At 35.5% G+C, this 25,789-nt stretch overlaps 2 protein-coding genes across 2 annotated transcripts in view; both read left to right on the top strand.

Annotated features, from left to right (window-relative positions):
* LOC100368132 (prolow-density lipoprotein receptor-related protein 1-like) overlaps positions 1–5,396 on the top strand; it is a 202,734-nt gene extending 197,338 nt beyond the window's left edge. The window contains exon 85 of the mRNA XM_085495859.1: positions 1,379–5,396. Coding sequence (XP_085351985.1) covers positions 1,379–1,591 — 213 coding nt within the window. The 3' untranslated portion in view covers positions 1,592–5,396. The remainder of the gene's footprint in view (positions 1–1,378) is intronic.
* A 1,853-nt stretch (positions 5,397–7,249) lies between these two features.
* LOC102804832 (uncharacterized) lies at positions 7,250–18,791 on the top strand. The gene is made up of 2 exons (XM_006821802.3): positions 7,250–7,324; positions 12,292–18,791. Exon 2 carries the CDS (start codon positions 12,299–12,301, stop codon positions 14,162–14,164), a length of 1,866 nt encoding a protein of 621 aa, XP_006821865.1. The 5' UTR covers positions 7,250–7,324; positions 12,292–12,298; the 3' UTR covers positions 14,165–18,791.
* Positions 18,792–25,789: the final 6,998 nt, after the last annotated feature.

Genomic DNA, 25,789 nt, shown 5'->3' with positions numbered 1-25,789 from the left:
AGCTAGCATACTGTTGGAACAGAAATTTTTGAAAAAAATAAACTAATTATTGGCAGTTTAAAAATAACATGGGATGCCAGAAATAATTTTTTAAAATGAATCTCAATTGTATGAATTTTGCTCATTTTCAAATTTGAAATGACCACCAAAATTTACTGCTTGCCCGCAGAAATTCAAACAGTGCTTTACGCCAACATACTCAACAAACTATGTCAATCCGGCAACGATTTCGAAATAAACTATGTCAATCCGGCAACGATTTCGAAATAAACTATGTCAATCCGGCAACGATTTCGAAATAAACTATGTCAATCCGGCAACGGTTTAGAAATTAACTATGTCAATCCGGCAACGATTTCGAAATAAACTATGTCAATCCGGCAACGATTTCGAAATAAACTATGTCAATCCGGCAACGATTTCGAAATAAACTATGTCAATCCGGCAACGATTTCGAAATAAACTATGTAGTGGCAGGTTTAAAGCTTCAAAGAAATAAACATGTCTTTGTTTTCATGTAAACATTTTCAGGGTTTATTTATTTGAAATTTTCACTCAGAAAAATATCAAGAATTTGTAGCATTTTCAAAATTTGCATTTTTTTCTATTCTGTGTTCAGTGCCATCTTGCATAAATAATATACAAAGATACAACAATTAACACAATCGTTTTTCAGCAAATACTGAATATTTTCAGACCATTATACCCACAATATAACATTTGTACCTAGCTGACTGAGCATGTGGGTTCTCCACTGTAGAAGCTATGTTACTCTTGAGCAGGATGTGGTACTATCAAGTTCATAGGACATTTATACATCCATCTTTCCACTGTACTCACTGTACTTAAACTCAGCATCAGTCTTTTTGTCTGTCTCCTCTTTTCAATCAGCTGGACACAAACTTCTCTAACCCAATTTACGAGACCACGTTGTGCAACGAAAACACTCCAATTACAACAGTTACTGAGCCCGCCAAGGAGCAACCTTACACAGAGCGAACGCCAATCGTTAGCGCAACACTGGAAGATGACGATGATGCGAATGATTCCGAAGTTTAACACAAAACTCATTTTGCATCTTTAGGTTGTTGTCTTCTTTAAATTGATGTTCTTCCCTTCCTGTATACTATGCCTCAGCACACTGTTAGGACCTGTCAATCGCTGTCATCAACTATATCATGCGCACGCCATTTTTTGTTATCCCTCGTTTCATTTTGTCTATTCTATTATTAATTTTAACAGTTCTTTAAAATGTTTAATGCAATCCTGTATGTTGGCGATGCTTCCACTTTTTTGTAAGAAATGTTTATTTTACCCATCATGCATGTGTTTCTAATATGTGTTTGTTATTTGTTTCCTCCATCTATATTTTCTGTAGCCTACCAATTTCTCAAATCCTATGTATGACACGCTATACTCTGGTGGTCCTAGCGCCTCCTCTTCACTCGCAAGTCTTGAAGAGAAAAAAGAAAATTTACTTTTAAAAACAGAAGATGAAACAACGCCACTAAACCCGAATGATGGCGAAGATGGTGATCCGAATGATGTTGATCCAGAAAATCCGAAAGAGAGCTCGCCAATTTTATGCTGATTTCAGAGTATCTTCACGCTCTTATACATATCTACAAATGAATGTACAAAATATTGGGAGTTTGGTCAGAACAGAACGTTTTGTTTTTTTCTCATCATGGGATTTGATGACTATATAAAGTAATTATCCAACCGCCATTTCCACGGATTTGTTTTGCATCACTATTTCTGCATTTTTTTATACCACGTTTTTGACATTTTCATTCAAGACTAATGGGTGTGTCACATAAAATGAATTTAGGCCGACATAAACAATTCATGTGTTTCAATAAAAGTACAGTTGGTAGACTTTGATTCAAAAATATCTGGACACTGCCATTAAGTTTCACAAACATAAGCAAAACAGGAATTATTTGCTTAAATACAATGCTTAAATACTATTTGGCCATAAAATTGTTATGTTGCATGTGACGGTGAACACAGATTGTTTAGTTACAATCAGTTTAGTCAGTGTTTTGGGTTTATCCAAGATAAACTATAATTAAGTGTAACATATCAATGTGTATTAAGCTGTGCTGTACAGTCTCAGTGGTTTTCGTTCATCAGATAATGGCAACTAATTCATTTATCTACAGTGTTTTTCAATGATGATATATAGCAATGATTCATAATGACTTGAATGAGTAGAAATACTACTAGTATTGCAAGATGATGCTATCATAACTTGGTGGCGTGAGAGCCATATTCAAGTAATGTGGCGTGTGTATGAAATGGCAAGGTCTCACACTGATATAGTTTGTTTTGCTAATAGTCCTACCATCAGGTCTACATTATGAATTATTGTCCAGTGTGTTGTTGGTCCTGTGCTCCACTGCTCTGTTGAGGGAAGCCTCATTTTTCTGTTCGGCTATTTAAAAAATTATTTGCAGGGTTGACATGGCAACAATCTAATCATTGATAACACGGTTTGTGCATACTAACCGCATTGTATTGGCTTATTTCATTAGAAACATCATAAAAACTTGACAACATTTATGCGTACCATATTCTAAAATAAATATACTTTTGTACCAAAATTAAGTTTCTTTATAAATAAATATATTTCCATGTCTTTTAATATTTTCTTTAATTTGAAAAAATGACAAATTACTTAATTTGAATATTTAAGGCATTGTATTAAAACGATTTACGTTTGCAAAAGAAATATTATTTATTTAAAATAATTTGCATGTCAAATGATATTTCTTCCCTGTATTGTATTTCATATATTTATGCATTTTTTTTAGGTGTAACAAATATTGCTGCATTTTGGTACAGTGATAGCGACACTGTATTGTTTTATTTATCCTTTGTTTGTAGTGAAATTGAATGAAAAAGCTAAGTGCTTATAAGAACTACAAACCTATGAAATTGATTGTATAGTTTGTTTGATCTATTTACATTTATACAAGATATGTATATTTTAAGTTGTGTGTGTAGTTTGGATTGGTTATTCTGGTGCTAATTTGTAGTGAAATTTTACAATTATTAAATATTAAACTTACAATCCTAGAAGAATGTATGTGCTGGCGAAAATTGCTGCATCAATTTATTGGCCAGTAAAAATCAATGGACTCTTCTTGACAACAAACATTGACTCAAGATTAAGAAATATGAGAAAACTTCGAAAAAAAACTGATAAATATAATATATAGGGAAAATTTAGTAAATGTAAGTGTTATCCTTAAGGTCTATGATTACCTGCCATTGACCAAGATTAATGGTTCTCTGTTTTCCTCGACTGTAAAAATGAGTAATTGTCAGTGAATTAACTATTACAGGGTAATTTCAACAATCATTTTTTTGTGGAGAAAAGTGTTCATGCAAGAAACAAAAAACTGGCTCAGTTGATTTCTTAAAAACAAAATGTTTTTAGAGTAAGTTATTTGTTGGGCATGGGCTAATGTGAACCCAACTCCTTCAACGTATGTCCTATATATTGTGAAAGTTAAAGTGGGAACTGTCATTTTGTTTCTTACAGGTTTCTCTATTTGCTCATCTTGAGTCAATCAGCCTTGGTGTAAGCCAGAAATATTGGACTGTACACCAATTGTAGGGGTGGGAGAGGGGCTTGGTAGTTTAGAGTTGTACTGCTTGGCAGTTGTTCTTTCATAATATTTTCTTTTCTTTGTTGTTTGAAAGGACTTGGCATTTAATGCAAACAATTAAAATATTGTACATTTGTTATTTACTTTTTCAAAAGATCTTTGCTTGAAAACTTGAAAGTTTCCATGGTTACCATGACAGGCGTTGTCACATTAGCAATGCAGTCTCCTACAATGCAAAAACATCTATATTTTCATTGGTGTATGGACCTAATGCCTTATATAGAAGTGTTTACCAAATTACTTCATTGTAATACCAAGTATGGTAAACGGGGAATGAACATGTTGCATTTACATGGGTTCAGGCACTTGAGTGGAATTCTGAATATTTATGCTGCTTTTCTGAGATAAAAATAGATTGTGCATTGTACTTTTCATGCCAAAATACGTAAACACATAATTATTTCGGTAGATTTTTGTAATTTATTTGCTTCTATACTTGTTTATGAGAAAGGCTTATTTCACATTTTAAAGATAAAATAAAATGACATGACATGACCTTAAGATTCACTTAATTGCTCTGTATAAAGTAGAAAATCATATCCAATAGATACCAATGTCACTAAAATGGTTGTCTACATACATATGGGTCTTATGAATGGACCATAAAGCTCGTACATCCTGGTACTTTGATCTTTAAAGGTCACGCATCATTGTACTTTTGATTTTTCATAGATTGCAGTATTTTGTATTTCAAGTTCAAAAACACTTCAAGCACAAAAGTAGATATAATGATTTTTGTGTTGTGCCAACAGTGCCCTCAAAAGTTACGTGATGTGTATTACTGTAATGTCAGTACAAGTTAGCAAGTACTTCTATTAGAGCATATATTCTACTTTGAAAGGCGGTGGTCATCACGCAATGCATGCGCGAGATATGGGACTCGTATAAATAAAGATAGCGACTTTGATGTTACCAGGCTTTAACATTGTATTTTTTTGGTGTTTGGAAGAAATCGAAGGAGTCACCAGCAGTAATTAGTGCATGTTGCGTCCAGGTCAAAGCTCGTACTTGTGATTTTCATTGGAAAAGCACACTGGATTGTGGGAAAATAAATGTTTATCAATACAAAGGTCGCATATGCGCGGTGCGATGACCACCACCTTTTAAAGCCAAATTAAAACAAACCCAATCAGTGTTCATTTTCAAAGACCCAAAGGTATTTTGTCATGATTGTAAATTTTGTGGTTTTGAACTAATTTGCATACATTCACATGATTCACCTTTTGACCTTTGATCTAAATTGTCATCTGTCAATAATTTATCAAAAAATGTGATCAAGGCCTGTAGCTAAGGTAAAATTCTGCCATATATGTCTAAAGTTAACTAATTATAGAAATTATAGAAGAAAAAAATGTGACAAAATAAGCAAAAAGCTGCAGCAAGAAAAATTTGCATTTTCAAAAAATTAGTGTTTCATATTTATATGCAGTAATTTTATTTATCTCCAGTAAAACTGCTCTCTCTGTCTTTCAGTTATTTTTTTATTTGGAATAATTTTGTGAGCCAATGTAGATGACAAATATCCTGGGTGGCAATGTTTTGTCGAGTTTTACGAACACATGAAATATATCATAGAATTTATGTCATGTTAGTGTTAAAAATGACAATACAAGTTGACTGAAACTCTGTGATATTGTGTTATGTACAGGTGTGTAAATGCTTCTTCTCAAATTAGAGTTTTAATTCTTTTTTTTTTTTACAATAAATGCTGAACAAAAATATTGTTTGTTTATTTTAACCAAGTGTGAATGTGACATAATGTAATGAAGGTCCTTTATGATAAATACTAGAAGTGGATGTAACCTCTTACAGTAACTAAGAGTGTAGTAAAAAATGTGACACAGCACTGAATTAAACTCCAGCCTTTGTAACACCTGATAATGTTGTGACCTCTGATACCATGACTAATGCACCCCTAACCATCATGCAAGGGTTGTAATCAGAAATGTTTCCCTGCACAGCAGCATCGTTCGAATCGCACGGTCCCGTGTCTTCGACCTATAGGCCTCTACACGAGGCTTGGCCGAGTAAACTTAGACATTGGCTAGTGAAGATGGCACAGCACAGACAATACAGTTTTGTACACTTGTTGCACATACACTGAAATATCAGGGCAAATTCTTTTGCTACTACCGGATAGTCTTGTTTGAATTAGAAATATTGGGGGAGGGGCATTAGCAGAATTGAAAATTAATTGTACAGAGAACGTGGGGAAAAATATTTGACACAGTGTCAAAAAATACAACAAACTTATCATGGGAAAAAAAACAAATACGTGTGCCTAGGGGGTAGACCCAAATACAGCCATCAGAATTACAGCGTGCCTAAGGAGTTCGCCCAAATACGGCTTTCTGAATTTCAGTGTGCCTTGAGGGGGGGGGGCGGTAACCCAAATATAGTCGTGTGAGGTACGGTGTGTCTGAGACGTTCACCCGAATACCTCTTTCTGAATTACAGTTTGTCTGTGGGGGTTGACCAAAATGCGGCCGTCTGAATTACAGTGTGCCTAAAGGGTTGACCCAAATATCGAAAAATGTATTAAACATTGGAAGACATTTGAATTTTAAATCATTTCACTTTAATAAAAAAAAAATACAATTTTATTGGATCTAAAGCAATTTTGTAATGGCCATTGCCTTTTGCGAATTTCTTTCAATCAATGGCCGATTTACTGCATTGTGATTAGCCAAATTTGTCTCAGCTATCAAATCGATATAAAAACTTCTATACCTGCATGAAATTCATTGAACGGAAAAATTGTAGAAAGAAGAAGAAAACAGTGAAAAGGAGCATTTAAAAACCGGGTCTCACGGAAAAGACAGCACATTTAGTTCTACTATTTCGTCACCCAGGGTAACAAAATAACACATCCAGTTGCTCCGGAGTTAAGAATTATCAAAATCAAGCGAACAGAAGTATTTTTTTTAATGTTAGTCTGATATTTCAAGTTTTGAAGTGTACGTGACAAAAATATTAGTATAAAACAAACATAATATTGTCGATGTATCAAAATATGTATGACGTGGTCATACGTTGTAATTTAGCATTACCAAAATCCACACAAGTTGTAATTGTTATTTGGTGTAATTATAATTTATGAAATATTGGGTCAGGAATAATATAATCCTATCATCCTTAGCAAAGAGGTTACCATGGCGTTAATACTTGACCACCGGAGGTGCTGTGTTTAAAAACTGAATAAATCCACACCGTTCATAGATTTTATCTGAATTTTAATATCTGAAACATTTAAAGGGAGGCAGTCGTCGCGCCGCGTCCTGTTCGATATGGGACTCATTGCGACGTATACAACGCGTGTAAAATGCATTGTTTATTTACATGAAATTCGAACACGCGCTGCGCGACGACCACCGCGCTTTAAGTAGAGATAATCATCCCTATTTCTAAACCCAATTACATAGGAGTATATATACTAGCAGTGCAGACGAACAACATTACGGATTGCATACAATGAACCCGAGTGGAATTAAAAAGAAACAAAACAAAACAAAACAAACGCAAATTTTATGTCACCGGCGAGGGCGACCTTACTTCCGGGTAAGTTATGATTTGACCCCCACTGGTCTGTTGACGTGTTTTTTCCACCAGGGTGTTTATATTTCTTCGGCGTTGTGTATCATTTTAAGGTAAAGTATATTTAACGTTATTTTAACTATCTCCTAGTGTGTTAAGTAATTCAGTAATTGTAATGTATATCTCTCCAAGAAAGATAGAATATGTCAGTAGACTTGAATTTACATTGGCGTCGATTTGAAAACATGCTCATCATAGGGTCATTCCAGTTTTTGTCCACACCCCCCCTACGGATGGTTTAAATCCGAGGGGTCATATTTCTACAAAAAGTATGGATGGTTCAATTCCGAGAGGTGTCATTTTTTGACTATTTTTTTTTCTATATCCACACCCCTACAGATGATTTAATTCCGAGGGGGGTCATATTTTTGATTAATTTTTTTTTTCATATTATCCACACTCCCCACAGATGATGTGAATCCATGCGGTCGTAATTTTAAGCTTCCAAGGGGTAGGTTTGTAAAAAAAAAAACTGTCAGCCAAGAGACCTGGGGGAGGGTGTACGCCCTTTTAAAATGCATGCAGTCATACGTGGCTGTACCCCTGCTTGCAAACTGTTTTAATCCAACAAAATTTATTTATTATTCTACGACTGTGTCGATCAAGCCCACACAAACATATCAGTCGCAACTTAGAATAAAGAATAAACTAATGTGTTGGGGCAAATACTAATTCATGTGTATACTTGATACATTCATTTAAAAGAGTCTGACTTACTTGTACATTTCAGTTGTTCTCAAATTTCATTGGCATCCATGAATAGTTCACATTATAAATTAAAATAAACTCAACTCGACATGTGGCTATTACATCGGACATTACAACACTTGTATACATTTTATTTATAATATTTTAAATCTCTGTATTTTACTGGCTGGCATAATTAGAAAGCTTCGCGTTCATTCCCTTTATTCTAACTCTATTTTATTCACACGCGTAAGTCTGGTTTGCGCGCAGGTTATCATTAGAATGCCATGCACAAGTCTGATTTGGGCGTACGCGCAAGTGGCATATATACAAAACTGCGTCTCACCTTTTCCACGCGCAACTACCCTGTAGAGGCACCCTTACTAGTACATACACGGTCGTGTATGGTAGGCTCGCACGGCAATTCACATTTATTGTCAAGACCATGAATGAACACAAAGGACTAGGAAATTACAAGGATCACAAAAATTTCAAATGGAAAATTAAATAAATTTTGCTTAGTCAAAAGCTTGGAAACTAGTCTATAATAGTTAGCAGAAGAACATTTGTTTTATTTGCCTGAGCCTTGGAATGAAAGACGTACATAATATAAAATATGATTTTGTGAATATACATCATGCATGGTCTCAGATATTAATGTTTAGAAAGTTTAATGTTCCGCGTAGACCAAATATAATCACGCAAAGTATAAATTCAAAGTGTTTTAATACATTGGTGAGAGGTCGCATTTTACGTGAACAAGAACATGCACTTAGAAAAAAAAGCCGAAGTCAAAATTTGGTACAACATACGCCGCGACAACTGAGTGATCAGCGACATCATTTTGGGCGCAATTGAATTCAAGTACTTCTTTGCGAAACTTGCTGCGCTGCGATGCTGACATCAAGTGTATGTTGACCGAAGTTTGGCACGTTACCTTAGCAACCCCTTTCGTTCTTGCCTCGCGTGTCGTTCTAGTAAAATTGTTATGATATCCGACGGTACTGTAATTACGCAACTTGTACACAACTCTGTACTGGCTTTTCTAATTACGCACTTTTGTTTACAATATTGTACCGGCTCTGATTAATATTTCAGCATTGTAATTGCTTTCATAATAATTACGCAAACTCAAGTTATTTTTACTATTGTTAGGGTACTGACCCGGGGTATTGGGTCTGTGAGTATCTCAATATTACCGACTTGATAATGTTGCATTCGTAATAATTACGCAAACTTACACATGTGCGCATTTAAATCATTGAAAAAGATAGTAGTCAGGTGTCTACCGAATGTCGGGAAAATATTTTAAATACTTCATCGATGTTCCTATTGTGAATTATTTTATTCGAAATGAAATGAATATGCAATTTAAACCATACAATAACATACCATATCATGCGCAATGTTTAAATTTTACTATAATATAATAAACTCTGGGCAGCGCACTTCGATTACATTATTCATGTACATTTCAACTGATATCCACATGTTTGAATTACATGCGACGATGGGCAATGACCTCCAGAGTTCATGCACTGACATTTAAAGCGGGAGAGTTGTCATCTACGCATGCGTCCATAGTGTGTCTACCCATGCCTACCCTTAGCTGAAGTTGACAATACATAAATACATACATTATGTATTAATTGGTTAACTTGTGTCTTTTGTCACACCAAAATGGTTCAATATTTCAGGGCAAAAGTATTGAGGACTGTTCACAATTATAATTATCAAACTTTTGACATATCATATGAACATTTAGGTTTTAAAGTTGTATTATGTTTTAATTTTTGTTGAAAATTGATCATTTCCTCTTTTCAGAAATATGTTTACAGCATACATTATAAGGCCTGAAACCAGTTGGTTTGAGTTTTCAACAACTTAGGGAGTCTCAATTCAACATTGTAAATAAACTATGAACTTTTGTACTGCTGGCAGGTTCTACTGTTATCACAATACTTTTTCGCTAAGTTTCGCTGTGTTATAACATTTATTTTCATTAGTTTACGCTTTTAATGTGCAGCCAGACTCCACAGGCCAATGTTGGTAAGTTACTCACTGTTGCATCATGGGATTTAAGTTGTTTTCCTAACTTAAATAACTTGGCCATTTTTCAGGCAAAACCCATAGATGTTGTCCTGGATTTTGTTTTTGGATTTAGTTAAGGGGTCAAACTAACCTATTTACAAAGGGCTTTCAACTAAATATAAAACATAATATATACAACTTTAAATTAATGTTTTTGTGACATTAAATCCAAAGCAGTAAACCTGTGTATTAAAGTTTTACCAATAGTCATTAGACCTTGCTTGCTTTTATGTATAAAGCAAATTGTGAGCAATAAAAAAATGTTATTATATAACACTCTACATGTATATATGCACTCTAGATGTATATTTTTGCATTTACACTGAGCGCCATATTGCCTCATACATATGATTTGTGAATCAGTCTGCAAATTACCTGACCATTCAGTTGAACGTACTTCTACATGATTGCAATTACTAGAGACATATCACAATAAAAAAAAAATCAACACCAATGACAAAAGTCATTCAACTAATTTTCGGACCGATTTGCAAATCAGGTGCACAAAACAATGTGGGACACACACATCCCTCTAGGTGACGTCATCATATTATAACATCACTCTAGTTGTGCAGACCCCCCCTCTCCAAAAAAATCATTGACTCCTTCTAACTGCACTGCTCTTCGCAACATACCATCCCAATTCACCAATTTCTTTTTTATAATTAGAAGACCCAAGTAGGCCACTTGCAAGTCACACTGCTTTTTTTCCGAGGGGTTCTGTTTTTGTGTGTATCCGAGGGGTATAATTTTTTCACATACCCATCCATACACGTCAAATCAGTAGTTTCCAGGGGGTGTGTTAGTTAACAAAAATCCGACACCTGAATGGTGGATTTGAATCCATAGGGTGTCTTAACCTTAATATCCATCCGTAGGGGGGGTGTGGATAAAAACTGGAATGACCCATGGCTTCTTTGGATCGACGGAGACTGGAGAAATCGGCAACTCGGCTCCCAGTTCATCGTTCTAGTACGATGTACCTCCCCGAATCCATGACCGTTCAGTTTTCATCAGAGGGTGTTTTTGTTTGGTTTTGAATGAGACTGAGCTATGCGTGTTTGTGGCCGAGCGATCATGATTAGACAATGCTACAACATATAACAAACAATTTGCTAGTTCATAAAAACCGTCTGCATAGACTATTTGTTTCAATACACGAAATTAACAAAGCCCTGTCCTGTTAATGTTACCTTCCATGGGCTGGCGCAGTGCGTGAAACCATTGTTCTTATTGTCTTTTGTGAAACAAATACATAATTACTTATTGTCAGTACTAGCGTATTGGCCTCGGCGATCTCGATGTGGACCTTGTGGTCGGCTTGCATCCAACCCCAGTCCAATGGTATCAGTGTTGGCGATGTATATTTGATACCATAAGGTTATAAAAAAAAAACATAGCGAATACACAAAATGAATTTTTTGCACAATTAAAACCATAGAGCTAAAAGAAGATTAAAACAAACCCAAAACCATGAGATTTAAAATGCTTTTTTTTTCGCTCTCTACAGCTCTCTGATTAATGTTATGAATAGAAACTGGGAGAAATACCCTTGTCAATTCCTTAAAGTGTGGCTCCAAAATCCCAGGGATTGCACCAGTGCATCATGGGAAATGTAATTTTCTCAGTCTGCCCAGTTGTTTACTTAGTACACAGCTGTTATCATTTCAACTGAAGGTGTTAATTCCGTAAACTAACATCATGCATTATGGTATTATCCAATTTGAAAGGACTTATTGAATCACGTTGTTCAATGCTCATGCAATCTTTTGAAAGCAGTTTTCTTACTTGCATCATGGAATTATTTATTTAGTTCTATGCTTGCACAAAACAGTGCATCGTCATAAATAATTGTGGTTTATTCAAATGACCTACACAATGTATTTATCGCACAATATACAGTACAGGACAGAAAACAATTAGACAAATTTCTTCTACACAAGTAAGAATTGACAACTGCTAGTGCTACAATCTCGATAAGAACATGCGTTTGGATGTTTTGTTTGGAACGTACACAATACAGGCCGATATAGTCCAATGAACAAGAGTACAAAACTTAAACAAATTTAAAATGTTAAAAAGAAAACTAGCAATAAAAAGACCAATACTTGAAAAGCATATACCTACACCTTTTTTCCATTATGTCATTCAATGATTTAATACCACTACTATAGTAGTAAAACTAATAGCATGATATAACACCCATATTTTCACTCAGTATTTTGTTTATTTTATTCTCTAGGTGCAACATGGAACTTGATGCTCAGACAGTTCCTGTATTGGGTCAGAGTTCATCAGAAGAGGGTCAGCTAGAAATCTTCTCCTGTGATATATGTAGCAAAGTCTTCAATAGTCATTTAAATTTGACAATACACAAACAGACGCACGAGAACGACAGCCAATATAAATGCTCCTACTGTGGAAAAACATTTGCTCGAAGATCGTACTGGAGGGTTCATGAACTCGGCCACAGTCGCCCGTTTCGGTGTGAACTTTGCAATCAGTCGTTCACCCGACAGTACAATCTGACAGTACACCTGCGAGTTCATACTGGTGAGAAACCGTTCCAGTGTGAAGAATGCGGCCAGAGCTTCACTCGTCAGTATACTTTGGTTCTACATCGGCGTATGCATAGTGGTGAGAAACCACACGAGTGTCCAGTATGTGGTAAACGTTTCAGTCGCATGCAGACGATGAGATCGCACGCCAAAACTCACAGTTCTGCCCTCGTCTGTAGCAAGTGTAATGTGGTGTTCCCCACGCAAGACAAGTTAGAACGTCATTTTGCCAGCCACTTCAAAGGTGACAAACCATACATTTGCAACATCTGTGGATTCCGTTGTTCATTCTCAAGCTCATTACAGAAGCATAAACAGAAGCACACTCGAGAGAAAGCAACGCCACCAGTACCACCAATCAACCCACCTGCAAAAGTGCCTGAAGTTATGCACCCTGCTCAGGTCACTCGACTTGAACAAAGCATTGGGTTTCTCAGAGACCAACATGGCCCTTCCTCACTGTCCAGACCCACAGAATCAGCTGATGGCCCACCCGGATTCTTTCCTGAAATGTTACCCTCCTCCCAAGCTGTTGTAGTCAATACTCAACAAAGTGAGCCCAATTGGGTAGTGCTAAATGATGGGAGAATAGTTCCTGGGATGCCGCCAATAGAAATGAGACAGCAGAGGGCTGGACAGCGATCATATCCATCCCATCCGCATTCTGCTACAGCCAGGATCATGAATCAATCTACTGGTTGCCCTCCTGGTCGAGGAAATGACATTGAACTTGTTACAAAACAAGAAGAAGGAGCATCTGATGATAATCAGCTTATGATTTCAAACATATGCTCACTCACATTAAATACAAATGTTATAGATAGAGAGGCTGATAACCATAGTAACCGTAGCCAGGAGAACAATGATGGATCAGATGCTACTCAGGAGAGCAGCATGGATTCTTCACTGAACTCATCAAGTTTGAACTGCATTGAACAAATGCTACAAAGACAGGATGACCCAACAACAGTACCTATCTCAAATACTGCATCTGTAAAGCCTAGTTTGGAAGCCACTCAGGTTGGGGAAACTGGGGGACAACTTAGCGGGAGCAAAAAGAGAAAGGCAAGTTTACTACATGGATTCTTCAGAGACGTGGTGAGAGAAAACAAAGCAATGGATGACAAAACCAACAAAGAGCAAACTAACCAAGCTACTTCAGATTTATCTGGTGCTAGCCAAAGGCTGCTACCCAGAGAATCAAACCAAGCAGCAACAATATTTTGGCAAGATAGTATTGAAGTGATTTCAAGTAAAGTGAACAGAGATAAAGAAGATTCAGGTCAAGGGGAAAACAATTCCAAAACCCGTGTAGATAAGCAGCCATTAGCTATTAGGCCATGCTCACGAAAGTCTGTGACCTCGTCATCATCAACACTAACCAAATCTTGGCACTGCCAGCACTGCGGTATCACATTTAGTGATAACGTCATGTTTATTATACATATGGGTTGTCATGGAAACCAACATCCATTTCAGTGCAATAGTTGCGGCCACCAATGTGAAAACAAGGTGGATTTTATGTTGCATTTCATTGGTGGGCAACATAACATTTAGAAATTTTGTATTTGCATTTTAAAGTTGTATACTGTATTTGCTCTTTAGAAACCTATCTTGCATGTTAACCAACAGTTGCATGTGTTATATACTGGATCTGTGAAATATGACTTGTTTTGAGCACATGTTTCACCTCTATCGCTGATTTAGCATTTCAGGCATGTTCAGTGGGTTTTAAATTCACAGTTTTATCATTTAGATAATGTGTTCTTTTACATTACTCTACCAACAGACCATTTCTAGCATCTTGCAATACTTTGGTTCAGCCTGTAACAGATCATGTTCTACTTTCTACAGTATAAGTGCATGTGTTGAGTGTTCATTCATTTAGCAATTTTAAACACTAAGCCATGACTGCCAAGTTACCGTACTCGACCGCGTTAGCGCCCATGCCTGGGCAAATGCCCACCCCCCACTTTTGCGCAATTTTTATATTTGGGGTCACATTCGGCAAAGCGCCCACCCCTTCAAAATGCAACTAATTTAAAACTTGGTCTTGCGTAACGAATCTTGGTAATCGTTTTTATATGATACAGCGTGGATATCGATCGCTGTGAACATGTTGTGAATGCGTAGAACACGGTAACCGTGCCTAACCTACGCTTCGACAATGACCTGTTAATACAAGTAAAATGCGGTAAATATTTCATGCCATATTCAGTTTACCTCTCAAAAATGGCTAGTTACTAGTTTTTTGGAAAAACTATGTCGTTTATTCGCTGAAATCAATTCCAACAGATCGTACTTGGACATCGATAATTCACTTTCGGCATTGCGTTACCGGAAAGTCTTCGGGAATTTCCATTGCATTGTGATTGGTTAATAACCAACTTGACCCATTAGGTCAAAGGACGCCGCTGCAGGTGAAATCTGCTAATGCATCATGGCGGAAAGTGATTTTCATCGAGAGTTTGCCTACGATCCAACACCTTTGTCAGTGGAGATAATATGACAATTTTGACTTCGACTGTGTTCCAACAGACTCAAATGTTTTTAATTTCGTAAATTCTGGTGGTACGTAATTAATATTGTAATAAAATGTGCATATTTTTTGTGATCATTTCTGTTCCTTCATTGTGAAAATCAATGACGACTCAACTAATTTCGTAATTTGATTTCCCTCAAAGACGTAATCTGTCACTTGATGAATACAATTTTTCATTTGCACTCTTTTTCGAGGGGGGTGCTCGGGTAAGCGCCCACCCCTAAAAAATCGTGATTTTCTGAGTTGAGGCCCCTGGGCGCTAACGCGGTCGAATACGGTATGTTTGAAAAAAGGCTACATTTTGTATATTGTTATGGTTTTCCATGCAATCTATTTAAAATTGTTGTTTTTTATTATTGTAACAAAATCAGTTCTGAATGAAGCATCATCTTTAGATTACTGGTGCATGTCAATATTCTTCTTCTATTCATTATTCAGCTATTCCTCTAGCTGTATGTTTATAAAAAATTGACATCAATGTCCATGGCAAATAAGTCATAAATATACAAAGAAATAATAAAAACGTCTGTAAGTAATCTCACATGCTATGACAATGCTGTCAGTATGACAGGAAAGCGTTCTTTGTCACTCAACATGCATGACCTTGTTAGGATATGGAAACCCTCAATAGAGCAAATATGGTAATATTGTACTTGTATGTCGCAAATTTTACAGCTGACATTATGCATAACCCCATCAGGTCATCAATCCTGGAACATTTTGAGAGAAATGTTGTCTTTTTTAGGCTTTAAATTCCAATATTCTGTCTCCTACTTTTTGTTAAACTGTTTTTTCATAAATATAATCAAAACTCACATTGATAGTAAATCTGTCCCTGTAAATGATCATGTGTGGGGGCACATAAAGTACCAGGATGTGTGACCTTTTGGGGTCATGCCAAGTACCAGGATGTGTGACATTTCAGGGTCATGCACATTCCATGTCTTTTAGTGAGCACTTTTGTCACGTTTCTGTCGTATTGTTATATGAATATTTATAAAGCAGCACCCAATCAAACATTCACATAATATATTGAACAAAATTTGATTCAGCAATGTGTACTTTTGTTTGTCTGCAGATTTACAAATTTTTAAAATAATGATTGTAAATACAGAGTGTTATCAAACATTAGCATTTGTCATGACGACAAGATTTTACTAAAAATGAAACTGATGTATATAGAGTGCCATTTAGCACATGAAACATCATAAGTAAAAGACATGTGCAAACTCATCTCCAACTGTGAGACATCACTGTGGCCTTTCAGTGATTTGTTCTGAATCTAAAAGTTGTTTTTTACCTGAATAAATTATTGATAAGTTATTTCCACATCAAAACATTTATAAATATAGCTGTCACTAATCAAGTTTTTGTTTACTCATTTGTTTGTTCGGTTTAAATATGACATGACGAATAATTAATCACATTACGTAATCCTTACTGACGTCATTTATAATGAACGCTATTGGTATACCGGTATTATCACTCAATCATGTTGTAAATTTCTTAATTTTGATGTCGTAAAATAAGATTTTCGTAATCTGAAAACAGCTCGCCATTACATGTGTCCATTTTCTGTATGGACAATATACATGTGTCTTGTACACCTACGTCTCTGCGATGCTGAAGTGTTCATTGATGTGTAAGGGGGTCACCCATTTGGAATCTAAGGGGAGGGCTGAATGCATTTGGTATTGTGCAAATATTTTATTCCCATATGTCGGATGACAACTTATCACTCACATTTTCCCAATTATTTTAAATTATGAAATCGTCATGGACATTTTCTTTTTCTCTTCGCTTTTTTTAAGTCTCAGTATCTCCAACCTTTCTTCAACATCAACAGCTTAGTTTGTTTAAAAATTATGACAGTGTAACTTTGCATTATGTAAAAGGTTACTCTTTTGAAATTGAGTATAGGTGTGGCAAATATTTAATGCATACATATATATATATATATATATATATATAGTATCCACACATTTCTTTCAAATGTATTTTTACTACAAATTCATGCAGCCCCCTCCCTCCCCATCAGTTATCAAATGAGGACTCCCTTATGCATCATTCAATGTAGACATAAAACTTGGTATTGAGGAAACACAATAGACAGTGTGCCTCACCTACATGATGTATAATTTTAACTTTCAGCTTTAATTTTCAGTTTTTTATATTTTTTATAGAAACTAACTAGCTATTAACATAATCCTTGTACAAATTCGGCAATTCATGGGCTGGGGTTCATTATATCAGGATTGACCTAATATATACCCATAATACCTACATTGTAGATTGAGGTTTCTTTATACTTAAAACTCAATTTTCTGATAATTTTTATTGTTAGTTTTTCCCAGGTTATTTTGTGATACGTCATGCAAGTAATTATGAATGGTGTATTTTGACACCAAAATCATTTTTCAGATTATATACTGTTTTTTTTTATAGTATTGCGTTCCTAATCACTCTCCATTTTCAGCTCCATGGTCGTTTTTCGCAGGCATGCAGGCCTGCAAATTACAGGGTCATATATTTAATCATTTTAAACATTAAGCATTAAATTACAATAACTTTCACACACAAAAATGTGATTGGCACAAACAGATTCTCATTCAAAAAGGATTTTGTTTTTTATTTAACGCTGTTCCAGAGCAATATCTCTCAATACTCGTTTGACGATCAGATACAAATGTCAATCATTTTAATATTAAACAATCATCATAATCATATTCCTGACATTTTTATTATTCCAGCTACTAGTATATTAATATAAACAAAACTAACTATTTCAAATTTGATAACTAACGGGGACTGTGCCATGCATGGCTTGTTATTTCATACCTTCAATTCTATCAGCTGCTCATTCTAAACTTTCTTTGATCTCAAATTTTTCTCAAAATTTTGTCACAATAATGTAATAAAAGGCGGTGGATGTCGTGCACCATTTGTTGAAATTCTATGTGAACAAACAATGTTGTTATGACAACCACTAGCTGCTGCGACATTTATATAGGATATTTCTCAACTGACTTGGATAAACTAAACTGAATGTGCAAAAAGTAGACATGCAACAACAAATATTTTATTACTAACCTAGGGAAGCTAATAATCTTTTATTACCAAGCTAGGAATGCTAAAAAAAAGTTATTACTAAGCTAGGGATGCTAACAAATATTTTATTATGATACTAAGCTGGGGATGCTAATGAATATTTTATTTCTAAGCTAGTGATGCTAATCATTGAGATATTTAGTGTGCATTTTTGTCAGATCAAAACCTTGGAGAGTGCCTTGGATTGTGAAAAAATCATCGTTTTAAAAGAAGTACAAAATATTTAAGTTTTTCTGAGCGAAAGTAAAAAGAGTTTCCCATGGAAACAATGACTTTGTGGTTTCCCCATAGTATTAAACCCTGACTAGTGGACATATTTGACCTAAATTATACACGATTTTAGAAACAAAATCATAATTACTTTGGGTACTCCATGTGTTCACTTCAAGCTTTCGAATAATCATTTGCTTTCCATAATGTCTGACAAAAGTGTGTTAGGTAGGCCACCCTTAAAAAAGTTACTTTACACAGTGCAACCATGTAATGTATGTGATGTCAAGCATTAAATAAAATTGTACAAGATTTTATAAACTATATAGTCTCCACACGTGTTTTTTTATGAACTTGCTATATTTCTCTTCCTCTGGCTTGGCCACATGAATGAAGATTCAACGGCGTTATCAATGTCTGTCAAGAGAACATGTTCTTGTCTATTGGGCCTACACAAAGACTGATTTAAGGCGAGAGGTGATGTGCACAGTTCCGTGGTGTTTACGACCTATATATTCATAAGTAAGGTGTTAAAAATCTCTATTAACACTGATGGGACTACAGTAGTTAAATCAAGTGGGGTGAGACCAAAATAAATGACACAGAGACAAGGATGTGTGTAGGTAGGTATGGGGGGAGCATCACACCCTCACGTGCAGGCGTCATAGCGGCTGACCCCATGATGCAATTCGCAGATTTGAATTGCATCATGACATGAACAACGTGGTACCTGAGTGTTGGTGGTCACTACGGCAACCTCACAAGTAGGCGTCGTAAGAGTTGTTGCCACAGTACGAGTCACAATTTAGACTAACACTGCGGCAAGAACACCGTGGTACCCAAGCAAGGCTGTGTATGCTGCAGTGACAGCCCCCAAATTACGCATAGAAAACAAAGAGCATGATTGTGTTAGAAAAGTCATGCAAGCAAGATTTAATTTGCTTTGATGAGGTGGTAGCATGGAGGCTACCCAAAACAAAATAAGAATAAAAATCAAATTATGACAAGAGCAAAAGTGGTTTAAATGCGACGATAACGCAAAAGTGTAAGGCATGTGCTCAGCAAATGCATAAATAATAAAGAATTACAAATCCGAGTAAAACGATGCACAAAGTCAAGTTAAATGCTTTTTTAAAATTAATGAATAACATAATAATAAAGTGAATTACGAATGCGAGTAAAACGTTGCACAAAGCCAAAAAAAAAAGTAATGTTGTACCATGATTCTGGGTACTTTGTGAAGAGTTTTCATTGGCGTCTTAATGTAGGTTTGGTAGGCATCACTCTTCCATCGTCCAAGGCATTTGATTAACCAATCCGGAATTCCTGCAGCTGCAGCGGTGGTGGCAGCTCCGCTTCGAAAACTATGGCTAGTGAATTGGGTGATATTAGGTACACCACATGTGTGAGCTTCTGGCGGGTTAGGTAGTCACCGTTGGTGAATTGAAATGCAGGACTTTGTCGCAAGTGAGAGGTGTTTGCAGAATAACGGTGATATGCACGTACCGCACATACTGATGAATCAGAAGCAGCGATGACAATGGTTTGACCCTGCCGAAAAGGATCAGTCTTTGATGCCTTTATGTGAACATTGAGCCCACAGAGATTGTCATCGATGTGTATATCTGCATGGAGTAGGGTTGTAGCTGTGTTGTAATATGTTGGAGAAGAGGCAGTGAATTTGCTTACTCTAAGAAAGATGAAAAACGCGATGGTGAATGCTGACCACATCATAAGTTGGTCGATAGGGTGAAGAGAATGAGATGCACGGAGGGCGTTTTTCAGTTTCCGAAGTATACCAATAGTAACAGGAAGTCGTTGGCGAGTAGGCACGCTGTGATGTTGCTTGATTCCTTGTAAGGTGCGGTGTAGAGTGTTCCACTCAGATATATCATTGACATGTCCTGCTTCGATGTGCATGTCGAGGGTGGCAGTCAGGTACAGTTTTAGGGTGTTGTAGACTAGCCCAGTCGATGCAAGATATGTAACGAATAATGTTGCAGAGTGTTGAGTGATAGGTAGACTCGGAATGCCATGAGCGAGACAAAACTTGAAATACCGAGACTGACCTGCAGCATATGTTCGCCGTGTCGAGACGGCCAGAGAGTGATAGGCGTAGTATTTGGCTTTTTCTTCGAGGTTACCTATGGCAGCAGATGTTGGAGTTGCTTGATGTAGTCCCTTGTGTTGACTGGGTATTTTGTTGCTTGTGGTGCCAATGAACGGAATCTCTGTAGCTGCAATCGGGATAAAGAATCGGCAATGTTATTATTAATTCCACTGATGTGGGTGACCATGCAAGTCTAGTGTTTACAATCTTTGAATACAAGTGCAGTGTTCTATATAAATACAAGTGTGGTGTTAACAATCTATATAAATACAAGTGTGGTGTTAACAATCTATATAAATACAAGTGTTGTGTTAATCTATATAAATACAAGTGTTGTGTTAACAATCTATATAAACACAAGTGTTGTGTTAACAATCTATATAAATGCAAGTGTGATGTTTACAATTTCTATATGAATAGAAGTGAGATGTTTACAATCTCTATATAAATACAAGTGTTGTGTTTACAATCTCTATATAAATGCAAGTGTGGTGTTTACAATCTCTATATAAATGCAAGTGTGGTGTTTACAATCTCTATATAAATACAAGTGTGGTGTTTACAATCTCTATACAAGTGAGATGTTTACAATCTCTATATAAATACAAGTGTGGTGTTTACAATCTCTATATAAATACAAGTGTGGTGTTTACAATCTCTATATAAATGCAAGCGAGATGTTTACAATCTCCATATAAATAAAAGTGTGGTGTTTACAATCTTCATATAAATACAAGTGAGATGTTTACAATCTCTATAAATACAAGTGTTGTGTTAACAATCTCTATATAAATGCAAGTGTTGTGTTTACAATCTCTATATAAATGCAAGTGTGGTGTTTACAATCTCTATATGAATACAAGTGAGATGTTTACAATCACCATATAAATACAAGTGTTGTGTTTACAATCTCTATATAAATGCAAGTGTGGTGTTTACAATCTCTATATAAATGCAAGTGTGGTGTTTACAATCTCTATATAAATACAAGTGTGGTGTTTACAATCTCTATACAAGTGAGATGTTTACAATCTCTATATAAATACAAGTGTGGTGTTTACAATCTCTATATAAATACAAGTGTGGTGTTTACAATCTCTATATAAATGCAAGCGAGATGTTTACAATCTCCATATAAATAAAAGTGTGGTGTTTACAATCTTCATATAAATACAAGTGAGATGTTTACAATCTCTATAAATACAAGTGTTGTGTTAACAATCTCTATATAAATGCAAGTGTGGTGTTTACAATCTCTATATGAATACAAGTGAGATGTTTACAATCACCATATAAATACAAGTGTTGTGTTTACAATCTCTATATAAATGCAAGTGTGGTGTTTACAATCTCTATATAAATGCAAGTGTGGTGTTTACAATCTCTATATAAATACAAGTGTGGTGTTTACAATCTCTATACAAGTGAGATGTTTACAATCTCTATATAAATACAAGTGTGGTGTTTACAATCTCTATATAAATACAAGTGTGGTGTTTACAATCTCTATATAAATGCAAGCGAGATGTTTACAATCTCCATATAAATAAAAGTGTGGTGTTTACAATCTTCATATAAATACAAGTGAGATGTTTACAATCTCTATAAATACAAGTGTTGTGTTAACAATCTCTATATAAATGCAAGTGTTGTGTTTACAATCTCTATATAAATGCAAGTGTGGTGTTTACAATCTCTATATGAATACAAGTGAGATGTTTACAATCACCATATAAATACAAGTGTTGTGTTTACAATCTCTATATAAATGCAAGTGTGGTGTTTACAATCTCTATATAAATGCAAGTGTGGTGTTTACAATCTCTATATAAATACAAGTGTGGTGTTTACAATCTCTATACAAGTGAGATGTTTACAATCTCTATATAAATACAAGTGTGGTGTTTACAATCTCTATATAAATACAAGTGTGGTGTTTACAATCTCTATATAAATGCAAGCGAGATGTTTACAATCTCCATATAAATAAAAGTGTGGTGTTTACAATCTTCATATAAATACAAGTGAGATGTTTACAATCTCTATAAATACAAGTGTTGTGTTAACAATCTCTATATAAATGCAAGTGTTGTGTTTACAATCTCTATATAAATGCAAGTGTGGTGTTTACAATCTCTATATGAATACAAGTGAGATGTTTACAATCACCATATAAATACAAGTGTTGTGTTTACAATCTCTATATAAATGCAAGTGTGGTGTTTACAATCTCCATATACATACAAGTGTGGTGTTTACAATCTTTATATAAATACAAGTGAGATGTTTAAAATCTCTAAAAATACAAATGTTGTGTTAACAATCTCTATATAAATGCAAGTGTTGTGTTTACAATCTCTATATAAATGCAAGTGTGGTGTTTACAATCTCTATATGAATACAAGTGAGATGTTTACAATCTCTATATAAATACAAGTGTTGTGTTTACAATCTCTATATAAATGCAAGTGTGGTGTTTACAATCTCCATATACATACAAGTGTGGTGTTTACAATCTTTATATAAATACAAGTGAGATGTTTAAAATCTCTAAAAATACAAATGTTGTGTTAACAATCTCTATATAAATGCAAGTGTTGTGTTTACAATCTGTATATAAATGCAAGTGTGGTGTTTACAATCTTTATATAGATACAAGTGAGATGTTTACAATCTCTTTATAAATGCAAGTGAGATGTTTACAATCTCTATATAAATGCAAGTGTGGTGTTTACAATCTCTTTATAAATGCAAGTGAGATGTTTACAATCTCTATATGAATACAAGTGAGATGTTTACAATCTCTATATAAATACAAGTGTGGTGTTTACAATCTTTATATAGATACAAGTGAGATGTTTACAATCTCTATATAAATGCAAGTGAGATGTTTACAATCTCTATATGAATACAAGTGAGATGTTTACAATCTCTATATAAATACAAGTGTGGTGTTTACAATATATATAAATGCAAGTGAGATGTTTACAATCTCTATATAAATACAAGTGTGATGTTTACAATCTCTATAAATACAAGTTGGGTGTTTACAATCTCTTTATAAATACAAGTGTGGTGTTTACAATCTTTATATAGATACAAGTGAGATGTTTACAATCTCTATATAAATACAAGTGTGGTGTTTACAATCTATATAAATGCACAAGTGTTGTGTTAACAATCTCTATATAAATGCAAGTGTGATGTTCACAGTTTATATAAATACAAGTGTGGTGTTAACAATCTATATGAATACTGGTGTGTTGTGTACAATTTATGAATGAATAAAAGTGTGATTCCAGACTCATTATGTATGCTGATGTAATGGTCTATTTATAGACAGTGTGGGTATATATAGGGGAGTTGTTAAGCACTGAGATCAGATCGGAGATCTCGTTGAATTGCATTGGAGTTTAAGTATCTAGTTATTGGAGTAGTGGAGTTTTACCGCGTTATTGTACTTGATGTTTGCAGAGTATAATAATACCAGTACCAGTTGAAACCTCATCTGTTGGCTCCGTGTTCGTATTTTATCATCACCGCCAGGGAAGTCTTTCTGTTACTGTTGCCAATTTGGTATTTGAACCATCACACCTGTACTATACCAATTACGATAATATTACGTTGCATGTGACAACGACCTATATATAAGTGTGTTGTTTAAAATCTCTATATAAATACAATTTCTACATGAACACAAATGTAGTGATACAACCTCTATATAAATACAAGTAACCTGTAGAATACTGTGTGGGTAATATTTTTTATATTGATTTTTGTTGCATTTGCAACAAATAGTTACCAAACAATGAGAAATCTATAGGATTGAATATACCCCACAGCTGGCTTCACATGCATTGTTCATAGTTCATATGGTGCTTACACCAGGATTTAATTACAGCACCTAGGCGGTATGTGGTTACAGCTTAATGTTCGAGTAATCGCAAGAAATTGACATGACAATAGAAATTCATTAAAGACTGCCACTCCCATGCAATTAACAGCGAGTGAAATTCCTGGGATTGAAACATATATTTTGAAGTCACTGATGTAGGCAACGAATAACTGCAAGTTGACATAAAGACGAGGTAGTTTATTTAATCAGTGGTAAACTGGAGGCTGAAATTATAATTAATTTGTTTATTTCAATTTCTCCTGACGTCAAATAGAATACACTGGTGAAACACGGTAGTAACTGTGGGTGAAAGGATGTTTTGGGGTGTAGTTTACATTGTATATGGAGTGGTAGGGTCGGGTGTAATGTGTTCATTTCCAACTATTATGAAGTCACGTAGAATTTCACTTAATTTATTTTTGCTGACATGTTTTCAAGCATTACATGTGAATCTAATTTTCACTGCGCTGTGTCTCAATATAGTATGAGGGAAATGGCATATTCACTGGAATTTATTTCAGGGGAAAAATGTTTTCAGTGATAATGAAGTATTATGACAGATACCCTCCCCGTGGCTTTCATTGCGTATGGAAGTTATTTTCACGAGTGATGCGGTGTATCCTGCTGCCGTACTTTCACGAGCGAAGCCACGGGGAGGGTGTGGGGTTCTGTTATTATACACATGTCCCATATTTGATTATTTCATATTAAAAAAAGAACGTGCAACAAACCGGGATAGAAATTTAGATCGGGGAACCCAATTGCCCATTAATATGCTCCAAGACAGTGCTGCGACCTAGCAACGCTTGTCAGTGTAGAACGCGTGTCGCTGTACGTGTGAAAATAAAATAATCAGACGTCTAATTTAAGTCATTGTCCGAATAAATAACTCGTGGATGTTTAAGCGCGGTGGTCGTAGCACAACGCGTGTTCGAATTTCATGTAAATAAACAATGCATTTTACACGCGTTGTATACGTCGCTGTGAGTCCCATATCGAACAGGACGCGACACGACGACTGTCGCCCTTTAGTTGGGACCACGACAGAACCAGAACTTAAACTGGGCGACTACGATACACGGTTGATGTTGAAGTTAAAAGTTCCTCCACAGATCTGTGCATTGGCAAACATGCCGTGCAACTGCGGTACTCCACTGACGGAATGACTTTCGTTGAAATCGGTCGTCGCTGACTCGTGAGCTGCACACTACAACCTCGTTTGTGATGTTGCTTGCTTGTCGTGGATAGACTGAGTCTTGGTTACCGGTTAAATTTTGCTAATTTGGCGTTGGTAATCTTTATTTGGAACTGAGTAAC

The sequence above is a fragment of the Saccoglossus kowalevskii genome, chromosome 22 (genome assembly GCF_978046115.1).
Source record: "Saccoglossus kowalevskii chromosome 22, keSacKowa6.1, whole genome shotgun sequence".
Lineage (NCBI taxonomy): Eukaryota > Metazoa > Hemichordata > Enteropneusta > Harrimaniidae > Saccoglossus > Saccoglossus kowalevskii.
The sequence above is the reverse complement of the archived record's forward strand: the minus strand, read 5'-3'. Positions and strand labels throughout refer to the sequence as shown.